This window comes from Xiphias gladius, chromosome 3 (assembly GCF_016859285.1).
Source record: "Xiphias gladius isolate SHS-SW01 ecotype Sanya breed wild chromosome 3, ASM1685928v1, whole genome shotgun sequence".
NCBI lineage: Eukaryota > Metazoa > Chordata > Actinopteri > Istiophoriformes > Xiphiidae > Xiphias > Xiphias gladius.
The window spans coordinates 16,519,389-16,537,790 of NC_053402.1; the positions used below are offsets into that span (position 1 = coordinate 16,519,389).

General features: G+C 43.8%; 1 protein-coding gene across 1 annotated transcript; it reads left to right on the top strand.

Annotated features, from left to right (window-relative positions):
* Positions 1-614: 614 nt before the first annotated feature.
* ppap2d (phosphatidic acid phosphatase type 2D) lies at positions 615-17,590 on the top strand. The gene is made up of 6 exons (XM_040118973.1): positions 615-1,303; positions 13,121-13,278; positions 13,454-13,740; positions 13,877-13,934; positions 15,605-15,781; positions 16,008-17,590. Exons 1-6 carry the CDS (start codon positions 1,096-1,098, stop codon positions 16,110-16,112), a joined length of 993 nt encoding a protein of 330 aa, XP_039974907.1. The 5' UTR covers positions 615-1,095; the 3' UTR covers positions 16,113-17,590.
* The last annotated feature ends 812 nt before the right edge of the window (positions 17,591-18,402 follow it).

Genomic DNA, 18,402 nt, shown 5'->3' on the forward strand with positions numbered 1-18,402 from the left:
GCGCCGTGTCTCTCTCTGTCAAGAGAACCGGCCGACAGACGAACGGCGGGAGTCAATATTGTGGAAAAAAAAATCGATTTGCCAGTCTTGCGTGTACAGGGGCACAGATGGAACAACAAATATGATTGTATTGACAGAAATCCAATTAAAGGCTAATACTTTTAGTGTAGAGCTACATCAATATTCAGTAGGCTACATTCATTGTTCCATTAAACGTCGATATTAGGAAGATTAGTCTTTTGCATTTTTTTTATTTCCAGATGTTTCTATTTCCGTAGGGGTTTGTGCAAATGAAATCTGTGTTGCCGGTCCGGAGAAGGGCTGAAGCTGTGGCCCACGCGGGACGTGTCCTCACACGCGAGGGTTCACGGTTTCATGGGGCCGGAAAAACATCTCAGCAGAGAGGACCATCTCCGCAGTCAGGTGGATCCGACACGCCCCGAGCCCCCCAAGAGCCCGGTCGTCGCCCGTCGGCTGTGGCGGTTCCAACGCGGAGGTCCCGAGGGCGGCGCGGCGGCGTCAAGTCAAACCGAATCACGCCGGAAATAATGCCAGCTCTCAGCCGACGTCGCCGCTGCACAGTTACTCGACCGACCTGAGCCAAGAAAGAACTTTATTTTGAAAGTTTGAACCAGTTCTGTTTTCCATTCATGTTTGTTTGTTAGAAATGTCAATGCTGGGCCGTGCGGGACGGTTTGGGAGCTGATAGGCTACAACACGCTCCCACTTCGAAGAAGTTTGTTGTCATGTTTAACTGAGCTGAAGTTTACTCGGATGTCGGTGGCCACTCCTACTTCCAATTAGCTCCCACCTTTCTTTTTCTCAGCACTTTTACTTTTTTTTTTTTTTTTTCGTATGTCAAACGTGAAACATTACCTCAACTAGCGGGTTGGTCGGGCTGGTCGACCAGGGTCTGCTGCTGTCAAACCTTCGGTTGACATGGATTTGTGGCACCGAGGACAGGCGGACTGAAAAGTTTGGGAATTGCCATCATTCACCAGCCAGCAACGACAAAACGGACTAAGCCGCAACTACTTTATTATTTTTTTTATTTATTTTTTAATTAAATTTTTAGTAACTTATTTGGCTTAAGGCATGCAAAAGTTCAACTCCACCGGAACCCACAGCAACACGCTGCCCCGGGACGCGGAGCTCCAGCTGCGGTTAGCTGACAGCGGAGGAGTCGGGGAAGGGAAGGAGAACGGTGCTGGGAAGCATTTCCTCCCCCAGACTGAGGAGGAGAGCTCGTTTTGCACCAAGAGGAAGATGCTTGTCGGTTTGGATGTAATTTGTCTTTGCGTCGGTAAGAAGAGGTGTATGTACACGCTTTACAATAATGTTTTTTTTTCATAATTCCACTTTGAATGCACTGAATATCGACTTTCTTTTTTCTTAGAGGTTGTAAGTGGGCTAAACGAGGCGGGTTGTCGAGAGGGGGAAAAAAAACACATTTGATGGGGATTTGTTAACGTTAACCGAGCGGCAAAGCATTTTTCCAGTAGTCAAATGGAAATTGTTCAAATGGGCAGAAAACTTTCAGTTCGGTGCACGTGGGGGCAGGAGGGAGGGAGGGAGGGAGGGGAGGGGAGGTTGGGGCTGGGGTTGGGGTTGGGGTGGGGGTGGGAAGGGGGTGGGGGGGTGAGCTGGCAGGAGCAGAGTTTTCCCGGGAATTCATCTGTTTCCATGGAAACCCCCCAAAGTTCCCGGGAGAAGAACGTGGGAATTCTGATAAAAACATGCCCCGCGCTTGTGTTCTCGTGCCGAAAATTACCTCTGCTCTCGGAGTGCTTTAGCCTCTCTCACTGCAGGATTTACTGGATGTCAGACGCAAAGAATTTACAGTGCTCAGCTGGAAAATCAACCAACAGTTCTCACAAGGAGAATTAGAAAAACCCCAGTGACAACATGTGGCCAGCAACTCTGGGGACAGTGATATAACCCTAATGAAGCTGTGGTCGAGGAAACTGGATTGAATAAGATAATCACGACGAAAACAAAATCGCAACTTATTGCTTAGTTTGTGTAGCAGCAGTCACAAAACCCCAAGGTTTTCAATGTACAATGGAGAAAAGCCATCTTGCAATTTGTATTTTTACTTGATAATTGTCGAACAGTTTATATATAATAACAACTGTGAGATGAATCATAATTAGTACTAACCATTAGGGCTGCAAATGATGATTATTTTCATGATCAATTAATCAGCTGATTGATATCTTAATTAATAAATAATCACTTGGTTTATAATAAATCAAAAACACAGTTATAAATGCCCATATGCTACAGCACCAGGTGACGTCATTAAATATCTTGTCTTGTCCAATCAACGGTCCAAGACCCATTTGCTATAATGCAAGACAAGGCAAAGCAGCAAGCTCTCACATTTGAGAAGCTGGAACCATCACATTTTTGCCTGAAAAATGACTTAAACGATAAACTGGTTAACAAAACAGTTGGCGATTGTTTATTAATTTTTTTTAAATTGACGAATCGATTAAACTACTAAACGTTGCTGCTCTACTATCCATCATAAGGACACATACAGTATAAGAGCCCACATCCTTTATTTACATAAATGTAGTCACCGAAATCCAAACCTTTAAAATATTCCATTAAAAATAATGGAGTTATAAAACACACGTGGGCAGTGTTGAGGTGCTTGGTATAACTGATTCACGTGTTCATAGTTAAAACTACAGCAATGATACATCATATGATAGGGGATTATTCTGCGTTTGCACATGTAATTTTAATCTGCTAAGAATCTGGTGTCCAAAGCTATTAGAGAAACATAGGGGTGGAAAAAGAACACTGTTTCCCACTGAAATGCTGTGCATTGAAGGCTGACACATGGGAATGCTCCTGTGAAGTGCAACTACCTGAGAATTTTTCTTGGACTTGAATAAATGTACTTAATTACCTCCCGGGTCTGTTCCGTCTTTTGGGGAATCATCCGAAATCCTCCAAAAGCCCGATGGCTCACTTTTGCCATCTGTGGTGATTTGAGATACTTTGTGGAGAGTGAGACAAAATATAATTTCCTAAGTCGTCTCACATGACTATGATGGGGAAGGGAGCATCTGTGTTGCGTGGCTGAGTGTTTATTCGGACGGACAGCATGAGAGAGGCGGAACCTGTCCAGGCAGACTGACAGGTCTCAGTGTCGTTGTCAGTTAAAGCATATGAGGCAGTCTGGCAAGCAAAACAACAGTGTGAGGTTATTCTTAACCCCTGCAGGTATGCTATTAGCTCTTCGCTCTGCATACTCCTCGGCAGCTTTGTTCTGGGTTTAGGAAGTGGCTAGCGACCCACCATCGGCATAATGGAGGAAATGGTCCCTCGCAGTTCTCCTTCTATGGCACGCACGGAGCGTGCCACTCGCTTTCTCACTAAGTGGCGTGCCATGATCCCGGTTCTTAACACTGAGATTGAGTCACTGAGCCTCGTGGTGGACACAACTGAGAGGATTTAGAGAGTCAGCTTGTCTTGTGATTGAAATCTACTCATGTAAGAGAGATGGAGTTCACCTACCTGCTAGCGTTGTAACAGTCGCAGCGGTCCCAGTTTGATTTGATCCGTCGTTATGTTTCTGATACAGTTTCGGCAAAGCGAAATACCTTGCTCTGTGTTCTGGTTTGTTCAGTTTTTCATTTTCAACATTATAAAGGTATAAGGTTTTAGAATTTAAGAGGAAAAAAAATAGTTTTTCCTGACCTACTTAGTCTAGTTTCTCTCCAGCAAAAATAGGGCTTTAGAGCTTTACAGTTTTCATCTCAGATCAATAACCACAACATTACCTAATAAGAAACACATGTGGTGAATTGTCCAAATAGTTCAGCAATACTGAAATTAGAGCATAACATTGAATGATACAGTAAAATATGATGTATTGGTACACTGGTAGAGCTATTAGCCATGAAGTTACTTACAGATTCTTGGCTATCTGACTGTATCTTGCATGTCTCTGTTAACCATCATGCCAGTTATCAGCAGAGGCATGACCTTGACTCATATGTGGGCATTCGGCGGTGAATGCCATCACTTATTGGCAATGTACGGGGCCCTTCATTTAGCCAAACCCTTTCATCTCTGACTAGCCCAATTTTCCTCTTAAAAATGCCCTCATCAGATTCTCTCAGACGGCTGACCCGTCAGCATTATTCATTCTGTAGAGGGGCTCATTCACCACTGTAACTGTGGAATTTTACCCTGAAGCATCCATCCTCAATACACTATCAGCTGAAGAGGGATTCCACAGTGCTCTGAGGTTTTCGCAGCCTTTCCATGCGTCTTAGTGTTTACTTCAGATTTAAAGTGTTGACATACTATAAAGCTAGTATGGTGTGGCATTATGAATGAACTTAAATATGTCTGTGGAATGCTGGGATTCTGAGGACATTAACTGAGGCTTCGACTAAGGTAACCTGATCATGTTCTTACTCAACAACAGGCAACATTATTTTTCTTCACCAATAAGGCAGCATTGTTTATGGGGCTGTTCTGACATGCACACGATGGACGCTTCACAGAGGTGGATTGTTCTGGTTCAGCTCAGTGTCAGTAAGCTCCACCTAAGCTGCAGAATGCAAATACCTGAATCTGTGCAAGTGTTTGCTTGTGTGTTAAAGTGTGTGCATGAATTCCTGGTGGGACTGTAGGGGTTTGACCTGGAGAGAGCCGACAGAGTCTGTGCCCTGTGGCTGCATGTAAGATCTAGTGTCCAGCCATTCAGAGGTCAGAAGGTGTCGGGTGTTTGTCATATCTCCTGAGCATGCAGGGACAGGCCTCCCAGCCTGCACTGCTGTTTCCCTCCCGCACAGGTGGTCCTTACTCTGTCATCACCCCAATAAAGCCGGTTATTGCTTCTCTTAAGAGTAATTGGGAAATGATTGGAAACGGCGCCCACTATTAGCCATAACAGCTTAGAGAAACATTACAATTGCCACTAGGCTTGACCTTCTTCTAGAGGTTAATTGTGAGTTCGGCAGCGTAAAACTAATACAGTAGAGAAAAACGATTCATACTGTTGATAAATTCCAGAGATTTATCTTAGATTCAGTAGTAAAAAGAGAACTAGTTTTTGGACATTTTAGAAGGAGAAAGCTGGAATCACTTGATCACCGTTGTGTGTGAGAGTGTTTTTTGTTCTAGACGTGAAGCAGCATGCCAGGACGAGAGGCTAGGTATCTGCCTAGGTGATCTGAATTCTGAAAGGGCTCTCCCTTTCCAGCTTATCTCTGCGTTTGCCCCCTTCTCTTTTTCTCCTCTTTTCTTCGGACAATCTCTATTTTGGGACTGAAGGTGTTCCAGCAGTGTAGCGAGGTGTGTGAGTGTGTGTGTTTTATGTCTGCGTGTGTGTTTGGGCGGGTGGCGGGTTTATGTTAGAGGATTCCTGGTTCTGCTCTTTTGGCAGAGAAAGCTGCCAAGTGAGTGAGACAGCAAGAGACCAACACGTCACAGCATGTTGGTGTGTACAGGGCCAGGAATATTACATTTTCTCCTATGCATGTGTATTTATGTGTGCGTGCGTACTTATGAGGAAGAGTGTGGGTGTGGGTGTTTGTGTATGCATCACTTGCCTTGCTAATGCAGACTCCCTACTACAGTTGCCATGTGCGTGCTGTTGTTGACAAATTAGCCGGTGCTGTTTTGCTGCACATTTTAGGCCATGATCAAATACAGTCCAAAGTTTTGAAAAACATGGGCATTACTCTGCGACTGACAGATGGAGAGCCATTAAAATGTTTCAGTCAAATCATTAGCTAGTGGAGGAAGTGATTTGGCTTACTCTCTGTCATTAGTGTATTAATGCATCTCCTTCCCATTTGAAAACACTGCAGAGGTTAAGGAATCCATTAGCTGCACCCTTCCTTAAACAAACTACGTGGTTGCATTCACTGTACTTTGCTGTCAATACATCTTCCTTCACCCATTAGCACACCAGAGCCAGCTGAGGCCCTAGAGTTGTTCCAGTTCCCTGAAGGCTGAGGGGCAAGTGAGAGCCAAGTGAGAACAAGAGAGAGAAGAGTGAGGCATAGAAAGAGAGAAGGGGTTGAGGGTCTACAGTAGGGGTCAGAGGTCAGACCGCCCGAGGGTTCTTATCTACAGATGTCTGTTTATTTCCAAGTGAGGAAGTAGTACTCAGAGAAGGATAGGTTAGTTTCAGACAGTAAATAGCTTCAAATTAACTTTTAATGAGACAGCTGCAATCTTCTCCTCGATGACAGTTCCATAAGTGCCCAGGGTGGTCCATAGGTATTAGCCATAATGAGTGAATAAAGATGTGAGTAGTGCTCTAATTCTCCGTGCTCATTAGCTAGAATGGGTCTGGAGAGGCTTACCATCAAAGTATCTACCTTGAAAACAAATACAGCCTGCTGCCCCGCCTTCGCGTCTAGTACAACTAATGACTCGTCTTCCTTTGTCTATCCCCCTATTGTCAGAGACTTAGACAGCCCCCCTTGGCGCCATGGCATGGTTACACATCATTGGGAATATTTTATCATTGTGTCAGATCTCACCTGCTGAAGTCTTTCCTCCCTTCACCCCCTCAAGTTCCTTTCTGAAGTTGCTCCAACTGCATGTTCTTCTGCGAACCAAAACACACTGAGACAACAGCCCTGCAGCCCTCAACTCTTTCCATACGGTATGACCACAACCAGGCTGCTCCATGCCAGACACCTCCCTTGCAGTCTAAACCACAACCCTGTGTCGTTCTCACATTGCAGACTGCCAGCCCTCACCTCACTGCGCACACCCTTACCTTCCCAGCACAGAAACCGCCGGAGAGCTCTTTTAAAGTTTTCAAGGTACATACCACAGTGGCGGGGTCCTTTATGTTCCTGCTGAATCAGACAGGCAGACAGACAGACCACTTCAGACCTCACCACTCATGCCCTGAGCTCCAGAGCCGGGCTCCAGGAAACAGGTCAGTGAAGTGTGGAGAGAACGGAAGCAGCTGTGGGAGGCATGTCTCCACTGGCCAGCAGCAACAGTAACAGTGGTAGGGGCAAGCAAGACCTCTCCTGGTGAGATGGTGGAAGGTGAAGCAACACAGGCAGCTGGAACTACCTTGCTCACAAAAAACATCATATTTTACTTCATATGCACTTATGGTTTTCTTTTGGTCTGTGTGAGTTTGTTGATGTTGCGCATCAAAAGCTTCAATGAAGAGTAGCATTTTTGGCTACCAAGGTACCCTCAGCTGTCTCACTGTTCCTCTCTGGGCCTTTTTAGAAGCTGTGTTTTTCCCAGTGTATATGAGGTGGATACATGCACCGCATGCCTTAAAAATAGAACAGACCTGTGAGACTGAATCAGTTGAATTTGATATTAGCTGATTTTATCTAAATACTGCGGGGAAAGGGAAAAAGGCCTGCTATTGCTTACAGTTACATGTTTTGTAAGTGGGGGTTGGGGTGGAACGGTAATGTGCCATGATAAGTGAAGCAGTGGTTGTCTACTTAAATAGGTTGTATGGAGTCCAGCTGCAGCCCGATGCTGATGATAGCAGATGGTTAAGAAAGATCCAGAGCTGTTGTGGCTCCTCAGTCCTTCTTTGTTCTTTACTGATTAATCTCTTTGTGCTGTCATCAGGGCAGACAAAACACATCAGTCTCTCAGAACAATCCAGCAAATTATGGGAAAAGAAATGTGTGCAACTGTGCAGGGGGCTGCCACTCTCCCTTACTAACCCAACTCTCCACTACCGGGATTGGGCCACCAAGGAAGAACAAGAAGAACCACCTTCTAGGACACTCACCTACACTCACAGTGCTTAGTAATTGGGTTTGTTGCAGTTTATTGTTGCCAATCATAATCACAGCCTTGGTGCTAATGATTTCACCTCCTGTTTAAGTTACCTACCATACAGTGGTGTGTGTGTGTGTGTGTGTGTGTGTGTGTGTGTGTGCGTGTGTGTGTGTGTGTGTGTGTGTGTGTGTGCGCGTGTGTGCTTGTGTGTGTGTGTTTGTTCTTTTGTGTACTTGAGCTTGTGTATGGGTGCAGTCTCCTCCTGGACTGCCCCTTTAAACAAAGACTTTTTTATATCAGCTGAAAAGTAAAAGAATTCACTCTGCTCTTAAAGTACCTGACTCAAACTGAATAGTGATTCGATGAAAGAACAGATCATTGCTAGCTTATGGAGACAACTTTGTGCAGTTAAAGTCATTATTGCACAAATAATTGTACAAGCCCACCTAGCCCAACTGCAGACCATGGTTTATGAGCATGTTAGACAGGCTGTCACACTGCTTCTTGTAATGTTGTTACTGGGGATTATCATGCTTGCAAAGATTCAAATTACGACACTTCACAATTCAGTTCACTCGCTTATTATTTTTTAGCAAGGTTGACTTGAAAGTAAACAAGCAGCTTAAAATTTTATTTGGAAACACTGGCACATGCAAGCTGGTGAGGGGCCCAGCGAGGGGGGACCAGCCCTGAAGGGTTCTGTAGCAAGCTGGGCTACAGCCCAGGCTCAGCCCAGTATAAGCTGCAGGCCAGATGGACCTGTGTTGACAGGTCACTAATTGTCTGTCCTCCAGTTCTATCAAAGGGCAAATGTAGAACGAGGCCTGTACAGTCAAATATTATTGGGTGTGATGACACAGATGGCCATTACTCTGGCTTAGATGTAGCTTTAGGCTGTGTGTCATGTTAATCTATTAGGATGCACAGGGTGTTTTTCCTTTAACAGCAGCATCCACAGCACTGTGATAGTGAATGGGCTGTTTGCTTCAATGCATGTCTTTAGGATTGTATGATTTTATGTGGTTTTCTGGCTCTAGCGTGGTTTATTTGGTTGGTTAGTTTTTTTTCCAGGTGCTAGTGGGTTTTTTGCGGTTTGTTTGGTTGTCTGTTACTCTATGTGGCTGCGGGTTTGGTTTGTTTGCATCCAAGTGTGGTTTTTATGTGTATGTGAGTGTGTTGAGTCTGTATGTGTATTTGGGGGTATTCTGCTGGTGGAGGCGGGGTTGTGTTTACAGAGCGGGTCCCAGCAGAGCCCAGATCTCTGACCCTCACATTCCAGAACCACCACTAATCGCCTCCGTCTGCTGTTCTCCATAGAGAAAACCCTTGCAGCATCTCTCTTGGCTCCATCTTTCCAGTTTTCTCTCACCCTAGTATTACTGCCCTCACCCCTATTTGTCAATTTTCTACTCTTCTTGCCTTGCATTTTAGCCTAGTTTTTAATTTTTGTATTTTGTTTTTGCAGTTTTTGCAGTTTGATCGGGAGACGTCAGCAATATGACCTTAAAGCATGTTGATGAATAACTACCATCTGCCCCCTTTTCTTTGCACTCTGCCTTTAATCACTTTCTCCATAGGTTTTTTTATTCTTGCTTTTGGTTGTTGTTATTCTCCTCTCACAGTGAGCTCATTCTGGGCTGTGGTCATAGATGTGTAAATTAGAACCAGAAAAGTTTCTCAGAGCGAGGCACATATCCCCTCTGCTCCCATTCCTCCTCTTCTCTTCCTCCCTCCCTCTCTTCTACACCCCCTCCTTTCTTTCTGTCCCTTTTGACTATTTGAAAGCATTCCGGCTTGAAGTGTCAGGCCCAGCGAGCAGAACATTTTGGCCTTGCTGTGTGAGCCGACCCACTCCTCCACCTCCTTTTTGGTCCCCTCGCAGGCCTTCCTGGCCTGGCTCTCTTTTGAGCATGTCTTGGCCAGGTGCAGAGGTTTGCTCACAGCTTCCTGACAGATGATGTGAGGGTCTCTGGAGTGTTTTTGTGTCTTGTTGTGAAAATTGTAGTTTAATGTAGTTGTAAAGCATTGACTCTGACACAGTAAGCTTGTAGTTTGCATAAGATTGTGCAGATACTCAATAACTTTGCATGTGGTTCCAAGCGCTATCACTTTGTATTTTATTTATTGTACAGCACTGAGAATTACTACATCATTAAACACTACGCAGGTTAAGGGGAATTTGGTGGATTTGTTTTATTGAGAATCTTTGCAAACTTTGTCACATTGGAGTGACCTTTGGTTCATAGTCATTTGTGCAAGGTCTGTCCATGGACATGCAAAAATGGGATAACAAGACAAGCCATCGGTTTTGGCAGACCTGAGGTAATAAAATATACTGATAACTGGCTCAGCACTTCATGGTTCCCATTAGACCTCCACATGTATTGAAAGTGATCCCATAAGAAGTCCATGTTCCCTTTGTAACTCAGAGTGTTTGGGCCTTAATGGAGAATCTGTCCATTATCTCTTTGTCAATGCAGCAAAATATTGATTATTAAGAGAGGACTGGCCATAATGTGGAATCTAATGGATGGTGTGAAAAGCAAAAAAGATCTCTGTATCCTATAAAACTGACCTAATTTACACCTGAAGCAGTTCTTCGAGAATAAATGTCAAATGCTGTACTTTATGTTGCACTGTCTGAGCACACGAAAAAACACCCAAAAATATGTTGTCGGCCCTTCTTTACAAGTTGTATTGTGAAGTTGTCCACTTTTTGAGAACTACCAGTGATTATATAGTCAGTAAATTGAAACTTTCATGCCCCAATAGATGGTCAATAAATTATTAAATATTACTTTCAATGTTAAAATTAAATTGCTACATTGATTAAAATGCATACCAATTATATTGGCGTTTTGCTTCCTCATACTCACACACAAACACACACACATACTAATCTACAGCACAATCATTCTGTTCCCCCTCCTGTCACACACAGTATAAACACAGGGACTCCAAGAGATTTGTCAAGACAGCAGGCTGCAGCTGTTGACTGCGTGTTAGATGTTTTGTTTTTGTCTTTTCAGTAAGTGTTTAAAATGGAGTGTATTGCATTTTAACAAAATGAACAAATCCTCACCCAGTCACTTTAAACCAGAGAGGAACCAGGCCATATTTCTGCATTTCTCCACCAAGGTATGATACACACAGATAAGGGGGATTACGATTAGGAGATTAAGAGATGTGTGTGCAATTTATGCAGGTGGCAGAAATGAACCAGGAAACCCTTATACAAGATATGTATTTTTAAATTAACAAAAAAAAAGGACTTTCACAAAGTATTTATCTAATACTTAGCTAATATAAACTAATCTGAATGACTTCAAGCAAACCGTTACTGTTCCTAAAGACAAGTAATATACTGTTCCTTAAATTAAGAGCACCTTTCAGTATAATGTATTTCAATACAACACCACTTCTAACTATGGTGGCAACACAGTGTCAACAAAATCCAACATTATAAGATTAACACAAAAAAATTTGACAACAGAATAATAGTTGGGTTATTTCATTGGATTGCATTAGAGGATGTTTGTACATAATAAAGTCATAGTAATAATCCAATGGTTGAACTAGATTCACCTGACATTTTTTAATAAAGAATCCTGATGAGACCACACCAGAAATTCAAAATAAATGATAAGTGAATCCGTTATCATAAATTCATTTGTCTAACAAAACGGACGGCACCTGTGTGTGACCTGTATGTGGATGTGTGTGTTACTTGAGGTACATCAGTGTGTGACTGAACGGAATTTATGTAGGTGTGTATGAGGAGACACCTCTAAATGTGGCCACTGAATGAGAAGACTGGGAGATGTGGGTCAGATGAGAGGTGTTTGCTATCTCTCTCTCTCTCTTTGTTGGCGTCACAGCCTCTGCTATCTGCCTGCAACGTGTTTCCCTCTCTCTTTCCCTCCCTCACTGCTTTACTCAGGCTCTTTTTAAAATAAATGGAAGTGGGCTGGCTGTTATCTGTGTTTTGTCTTTCTCTTAGGGCAGCATGACTTTGACTACAGAGGTCACTAACGCACACTTTTGACTACAGTATAACGTTTGTAATCCAGTCTGGCTATATCTCAGGTACAGTACAGTCACACAGCAGTTGAAAGTTGCCTCTTTATGTGTTTCTGTGCTGATAGCCTTAAATCTGTAGATTACTACTCTGGTTTATCAGTTCAGTGAGATGTATAGGTGTTTTATTAGTGGAGCTAGTGGTTGTGATAGCAAACACACCAAATAATAGCTAAAACCGAAAAAAAAGCCAATGCGGACATAGTTATCTAGTTCAGGTATTCAAGTCCTGGCCTTTGTTGATTTATTGCGCTTAAACATGTGTTTGCGTGCCATTGTTTGTATATTCGAGTGTGTATTTGTGTGTTGTTCCATTTGGCCTGATTTTGAGTGTGTATCCTGCACACTACTCAGTCACGTAGTCTGAGAGATTCGCTGGCAGGAGGAGTGTTTTGGCCTGGGTGCGTTCCAGCCAACCAGCGGGCCTGGGATGACAGGGAGAGGCACAGAGGTTAATTATTAGTCCCATGTTCTTGCTGCATTCCATGGGGTGACAAGAGGACATGGGATAAGGGACAGAGAAAAGGAGCAGGCTGGGCAGGCCTTCAGAGGGCTATTGGCTATTATTCTTTGGTTACTACACAGAATAAAAGCTATGCAGCTCAGCCCTCTTTTGTGGGGACACAAACGCCATCTCCCATTTTGCCAACATTAAAATGTTGCACAACTTTTACCCAGTGAACCTTGACCATCAAGCTGTGAGGTTTGTTTGCGAAAGCGAGCCAGACCTTGACCTCTTTCACCTGATACAGATTAGTGACCGGCCACGAGGGGTGGTGAACACATATGTGGAGCAGTTGTTGAAAGTTTAGATGGACTAAACTAAAATTCAGTGGTTTTCACTGGAACAAAGTGTCATTGTTAAACAATATCTTGCTCCCCCTCCAGTGAGTTTATTGTCAATTTTTGGTACACTGAAATTTTTCTGTGTAACATGCTCTCTAACATCTTCTTCCTCCTTTCTCATCTTAATTCAATACTGCCATTCCCATCTCCCTGTCTGTCTGTCTTTCAATGTTCATCAACTCTCCTTCTCCCTGCTCCTCTGGTGGAAGCAGCCATGCATGGAGTGCTTGATCCCCCGGGGAATCCGGAAGTCATGTTGTGTCTTATGCCATACTCCTGTGGGTCAGAAGAAGGCCTCCTTTATGTTAGTCAGTGCTACCAACTATCTCTGTATCTTGCTGTCTCGGTGATCCTTGTTGCACAGACCACGTTCTCATAGTCATTCATCAAGACATCTTTTGTTTTTTGTCTGCCTCCCCTCCCTTTCTCTCCCACATTTCATCAGCCTCCATCCCATTCTTTGCATGTGAGTTGAAGGCAGTGACTCCGTACAGACGAGGCTTTTTCTGTGGAGACTCCAGCATCACCTATCCCTACGTGGAGAGAGAGGCCATCCCTGACAGCCTGCTCATCGCTGGTGGTATAGCCATTACTGGCCTGACGGTAAAATAATGATACCCGTTGAGTATTAGCACAGTGAGTTAAAGTTGTCATCACTTTAATGTGTAATGGAGCGTGTGTTTTGTTTTAAGAGTAAAACAAGCACACTTTCAATCTTTCAGTACTTGTGCAGCTGTGCGGTATGACTTTCTCTTCTCCTGTCTTATGTCTTTCTCAGATCGCACTGGGCGAATGCTACCGGGTGCGTTTCCGAGGTGTACGCTCGCGGGCTTTTGTCCGAAACCGCTATGTGTCATGCCTGTACAAGGAGCTTGGAAGCTTCCTGTTTGGTTGCTGTGTGGGTCAGTCTCTCACCAATATGGCCAAACTAAGCGTGGGACGCCTGCGACCCAACTTCTTGTCTGTCTGCAACATCACCTATGCATCTATCAACTGCACTCCGGGCAGCTACGTGTCCCAAGTCAATTGCAAGCAGCCTAATCAGAAGATGGTGGAGGAGGCAAGGTATGTGGTGGGTGTGCACATGAGTGTTTTTGATTAGATATGATTTTGTGTGCTTACTAAGGGTGGGGTGTACAGTAGCTTGACTCATGTAGTAAATGTGTAACCTTAAGCCTCCTTTATTGATCTTCTCTTTCAGGAAGTCTTTTTTTTCTGGCCATGCTTCCTTTGCAATGTACACCATGCTCTATTTGGCAGTAAGTCACCTTTGATTTACAGACACACACTCGCACAAACACATCTGGCATGTGACTTTCACATACACCTGAGCTTGTGTTGTATAATTACAGTATTTGGTACTGTGTTTACAATGTTGGGGCAGTATTACAGCTCTCACTTTCGTCTCATTTATTAGAAACAACGTCAGTCCCAAGGAGCCAAGAACACTGTGTAACTAGAAAGCTAATTAAACATGCGCAAACACACACCAAGGCATGTGCTATTAAATATATTCACACTTACTGATTGTGAGGGAGGAGATCTTTGAGAGCAGCAGTTCTCCAAAGGCCTCCTGCTTCAAACTGAAAGAGCTGGTGAGACGGGGGGGGGGGGGATGAGGGAGAATGTTTTCCACGGGGGACATGAATAGATGAACAGACTACGCAGACAGAGGAGGCCTTGTTGTGGGTCTCATTTAGAGGAGGGAGTAGAGGGCTGAATATGCCTGCTGAGAGATCGACAGGCTTCTTTCAGCAATAGACACCCTCAAAACCCCTCCTCCCCCCCTACCCTCCCCCATCTCTTCATCTTTCTCTTTCTCTCACACAGCCCAGTAGTAATGGATGCATTGTGGGAGAGAAATGACAGTTAGAGCGAGACAAAAGCACATTATTATCCATAAAATGTTCGTATTCCTCAGGTATTCCCCCTCATTGAACCCTTAAATTATAGTTTTAGCTGACTTAAATATTTTAGTGTGTACCGCTAAAATGAAACGCAGATGGCGGTGTGTAAAATTGAAAGACAGGAGAAAAGAAAGTCACTGCCTCTCTTGTTTGCACTTTTGCACTTTAGAAGTCTAAATGAAAAGCAGCTCCTATCTGACCAGAAAGAGATAGACAAGGATGAGTAGGCGGAGACTGAATAAGAGGAATAAAAGGATATAGAACTGAGAAGAAGAAGCGGTCTGAGAAAAGCGAGGGCCTCGGTGTGTGTTACCCCTGTTTTCTCGCCTCTCCACATCACACTCCATTGTTTCTGCACACACACGCGCGCACACACTGCGTGCACAAACTCACAGCCTTGCATGCAAGTTTGCTGATGGCTAGTGTTTCGGCAGACTGTAGAAAACCCTGAGAGAACGAGTCGAGCCTGTAGCTACATGCCACCTGGATCGTGGCCAGCTGCTTGTGTTTAAGGCAGGAACAGTGACACCTGCTCTCAGCAGGGATAGCAGAGGAAGAGAAGGACCCGGTGAGGGTCAGCCTCGGTGCAGGAATGTAGGCCCTGTTCTCCCCGGTGGTTGACGGGTCCAGACAGACCTCCAGTCGCCTCATAAAGCGAGCTCTGCATCTGTATCACACTCGCCCTGTGGCCCCATTTTTACAGACACAAACATCCATTCTGCACTGTAGCACTGATGCAGGAGATGAGGATGAACAAAAGGAGGAAATGGGGTTTGGATAGTGTTAATGGCATCATGCCAAGCTTCTCCTTCCTCTCTGTGTAGCAGACTGAGTTGGTGTCTGTGTTTCGCTTAAAGGGCTCCGCTTGCGTTTATGGAATTTAAATCATTAGGCATAATTATAAGTTTATGTTTGTGGGGCATACATTACCACACAAGAACCCACATGCTTATATTCACTTGTCTGTAGTGATTATAAAGTCGGTAGCAATATAACAGCAATACTTACATACTTTTTTGCAGTTCTACCTGCAAGCACGGTTGTCGTGGCGAGGAGCTCGGCTGTTGCGCCCACTAATACAGTTCCTGTTAGTGATGATTGCCATCTACACTGGCCTGAGCCGCATCTCTGACTACCGTCACCACCCCACCGACGTCCTCACAGGCTTCATCCAAGGAGGGCTCACTGCGTACTGGGTGGTATGTCGAACATCACTGTTGTCTAAATAGCCTTGAACAAAAGTTATCTCTGTCTTCCCAGGATTTGTTTCTCTCTGCTCTCTGTTGACTGAGTTGGCTTAAACTATAGGCTCTCTCCCTCATTTTCCCCGCTCTGATCTCTCTTGGTGTTTATAAACAGTGAATGATTGACAGTGTGTGTGGCCTGTGTATGTTTCCTGACATGTTTTGTTGTCTGTGCCTGCAGGCCTTCTACATCTCCTCCATGTTTAAGCCCTGCGCCCGTCCAAACCTGTCTCCCACTAGCATGTCCCTGGAGAGTCCACTGTCCAGCCAGCAGACTGTCTGTTAGCAGGCACATGCAGTCATTCTAGGAACCAGATGGTGAGAGAAGATGGACTGCAGAGAGACAGTGAGAATGTCAGGTAGCACAGGTGAGCAGCAGAGAGAAGAGAGAGAAACTTCAATTTTTAGGAAAGGGAATTATTCTAAGGGAGGGATACAACTAAAATTGATGGAGCACAATCTACACATGCTTGCTCTTTTGGGCATACCGATACACATACAAAACATACATTCACACAGTAATCTAACATGTTCACACACTCACATGTGAAATACAAGAAGCATATATGACTGTGAGTCAAACCCGTCCAGTGAAAATAACTGCATAGTAATATAGATGTTTTTTTATATATGAAAAAAAAAAAGTCTATTTTTCAAGAGGATTTTTAGAAGCTGCTAATGTTGATAGTTGCCAGTTTGAACTTATTTTCTTCTGTGATTGAGGCATTTGGTCAGTGAATTTAGTTAGCTTTCAAAGCAGAACTGGTCACCCTTGGGTGAGAGAGGAGAAAAGGCCTGCCTCCTCTCTGTTTTTTGATCCTCTGCTCAGCTTGGAAAACATTACCCAGCAGCTGTGAACTGAGACCAACAGACCTCAGATGTAAAGACAGCACTGTACAAAGTAACAGAACTGGCAGCGATAAGGAACAAGCACTGGCTTCAACTTCTGACCGTTTTTACCTTCAGTGGCCTGATGTGTCACTGCTCTAATCAGACTGCCCTACATCACTATGACTAAACAAAAATCAGTATGTAAGCAAAGAGAAAAAAAAAAAAAGAGTATTTGTGCTGTAAAACAATGTTATCTTTCTTTTTTGAGTAACCAAGGCTGTGATGGGGAGGAAACAGGTTAACTTCCCCTCCCCTTCATTGCCAGTTTTCTGTACTAACCACTTTGACTGTGTCTCAGAGGTGGAGGTTTGACTGAATTTTTGAACCTTTGACTTTTGCCCCTGGACTCCAATCTCTGAGCTGCACCTTGATTTATGCCACTCTGACAGGAGAGCCGACGGGGTTGTGTGACCTCAATGGCTCTCCTGTGCATCCTTATTAATAGCACTTGAACGTACATAATGGAACCTTCTAATTATAATCAATATTATATATTTTATCACAAGTTTGAATAATCAGTGTTTATTTTTGTTAATGTCAGACTCATATACTATATTTGTTTTGTTTTTTTCATGAAATTATAATTATTCAAATTGAATGTAAATAGGTGTGTCATTTTATAAACCACACAGAATTTCAAAAGTATTAGTTCCAGTTTTGGACAGTTTTTACATGTTTATGTAAGTGTTTGTATTTACATTTGTGTTGATCAGGTACGGAGACTTACTATTATATCTGTTGTAACTACTAGACTGAGCCACAGATATTATCAGAAAGCTATATTTTTTGTGTTCCCAGTTATTGTCATGTGTTTGTTTTGTCTGTGAATGCCAGAAAGGCAGAAATAACCACTGTAATCACAAAACCAAACCAATAAAATGAATGTTGAATGTTTTTAATTTCTTCTGTCCTCTGTTATTTTTAGGGTCAAAGTAAGGCACCATAGCCTTAATCTCACGTTCAAAATATTTTTTATTTCATCTTTTTTTCTCTTTGGCTACTCAAAAGCAGAGTGGGTAAGGTGAGACATTCAGCCATTTGTAAATCAGTCAACATACAGTGAAGCCATTAGTTTTTTTTACAGCCATGATACCAGACTCTGTGAGGAGGTAAGAAAATCTGTGCTGAAACAAAATGTAAACACTGGATGATAAGTGATTTAACCTGTTGTTGTGTTTGGAAGCTTCCACTCCGCTGCTCTCCTAGTTTCTTTCATTACTACGGCTCTATCTGCCCTCTGCACCCTTCTTCACTCTGCCCCTTCCCTGCTCTTGGTCCTTTTCAAGTGCAGTGGAGCATGGTGGGCTGTTTCAGGGGGTCATGCTACCATGGAGATGCTTAGACAGATACAGGATGGGCTGTCTGAGGCATTTTCTTTCATTTCTTTTTTTTCTCTCTCCGATCTACTTCCAGGCTGAGGGAGGAGAATAAAAAGCATCCCAGATCAGACAGGGCGAAAGAGAGAGAGGGAAGGAGGGAGAGCTTCAGTAATGGGTTTGTTCATTATGCTGAGGTAAGGGAGACAGACGAGCAGGAAAAGTGTTCCAGTAATGAAGGGAAGGAGTAATGGAGCAGTTGGCAGAACAGATGGGGCGGTAGATTGGGGAAAGTGAGGGTGATGGGCGTGGGACGTCAGGGTGGGAAGGAATGTGATTGTGGTTTTCAGGCCTGTTTTGTTTCATAAT

Excerpts from the sequence above, each read along its gene's own strand:
- ppap2d (XM_040118973.1), top strand. The coding sequence starts at position 1,096 with ATGCAAAAGTTCAACTCCACCGGAACCCACAGCAACACGCTGCCCCGG. Across the intron at positions 1,304-13,120 it reads TGTAATTTGTCTTTGCGTCG|CCTCCATCCCATTCTTTGCA; the intron begins GTAAGAAGAGGT and ends ACATTTCATCAG. Across the intron at positions 13,279-13,453 it reads TAGCCATTACTGGCCTGACG|ATCGCACTGGGCGAATGCTA; the intron begins GTAAAATAATGA and ends TGTCTTTCTCAG.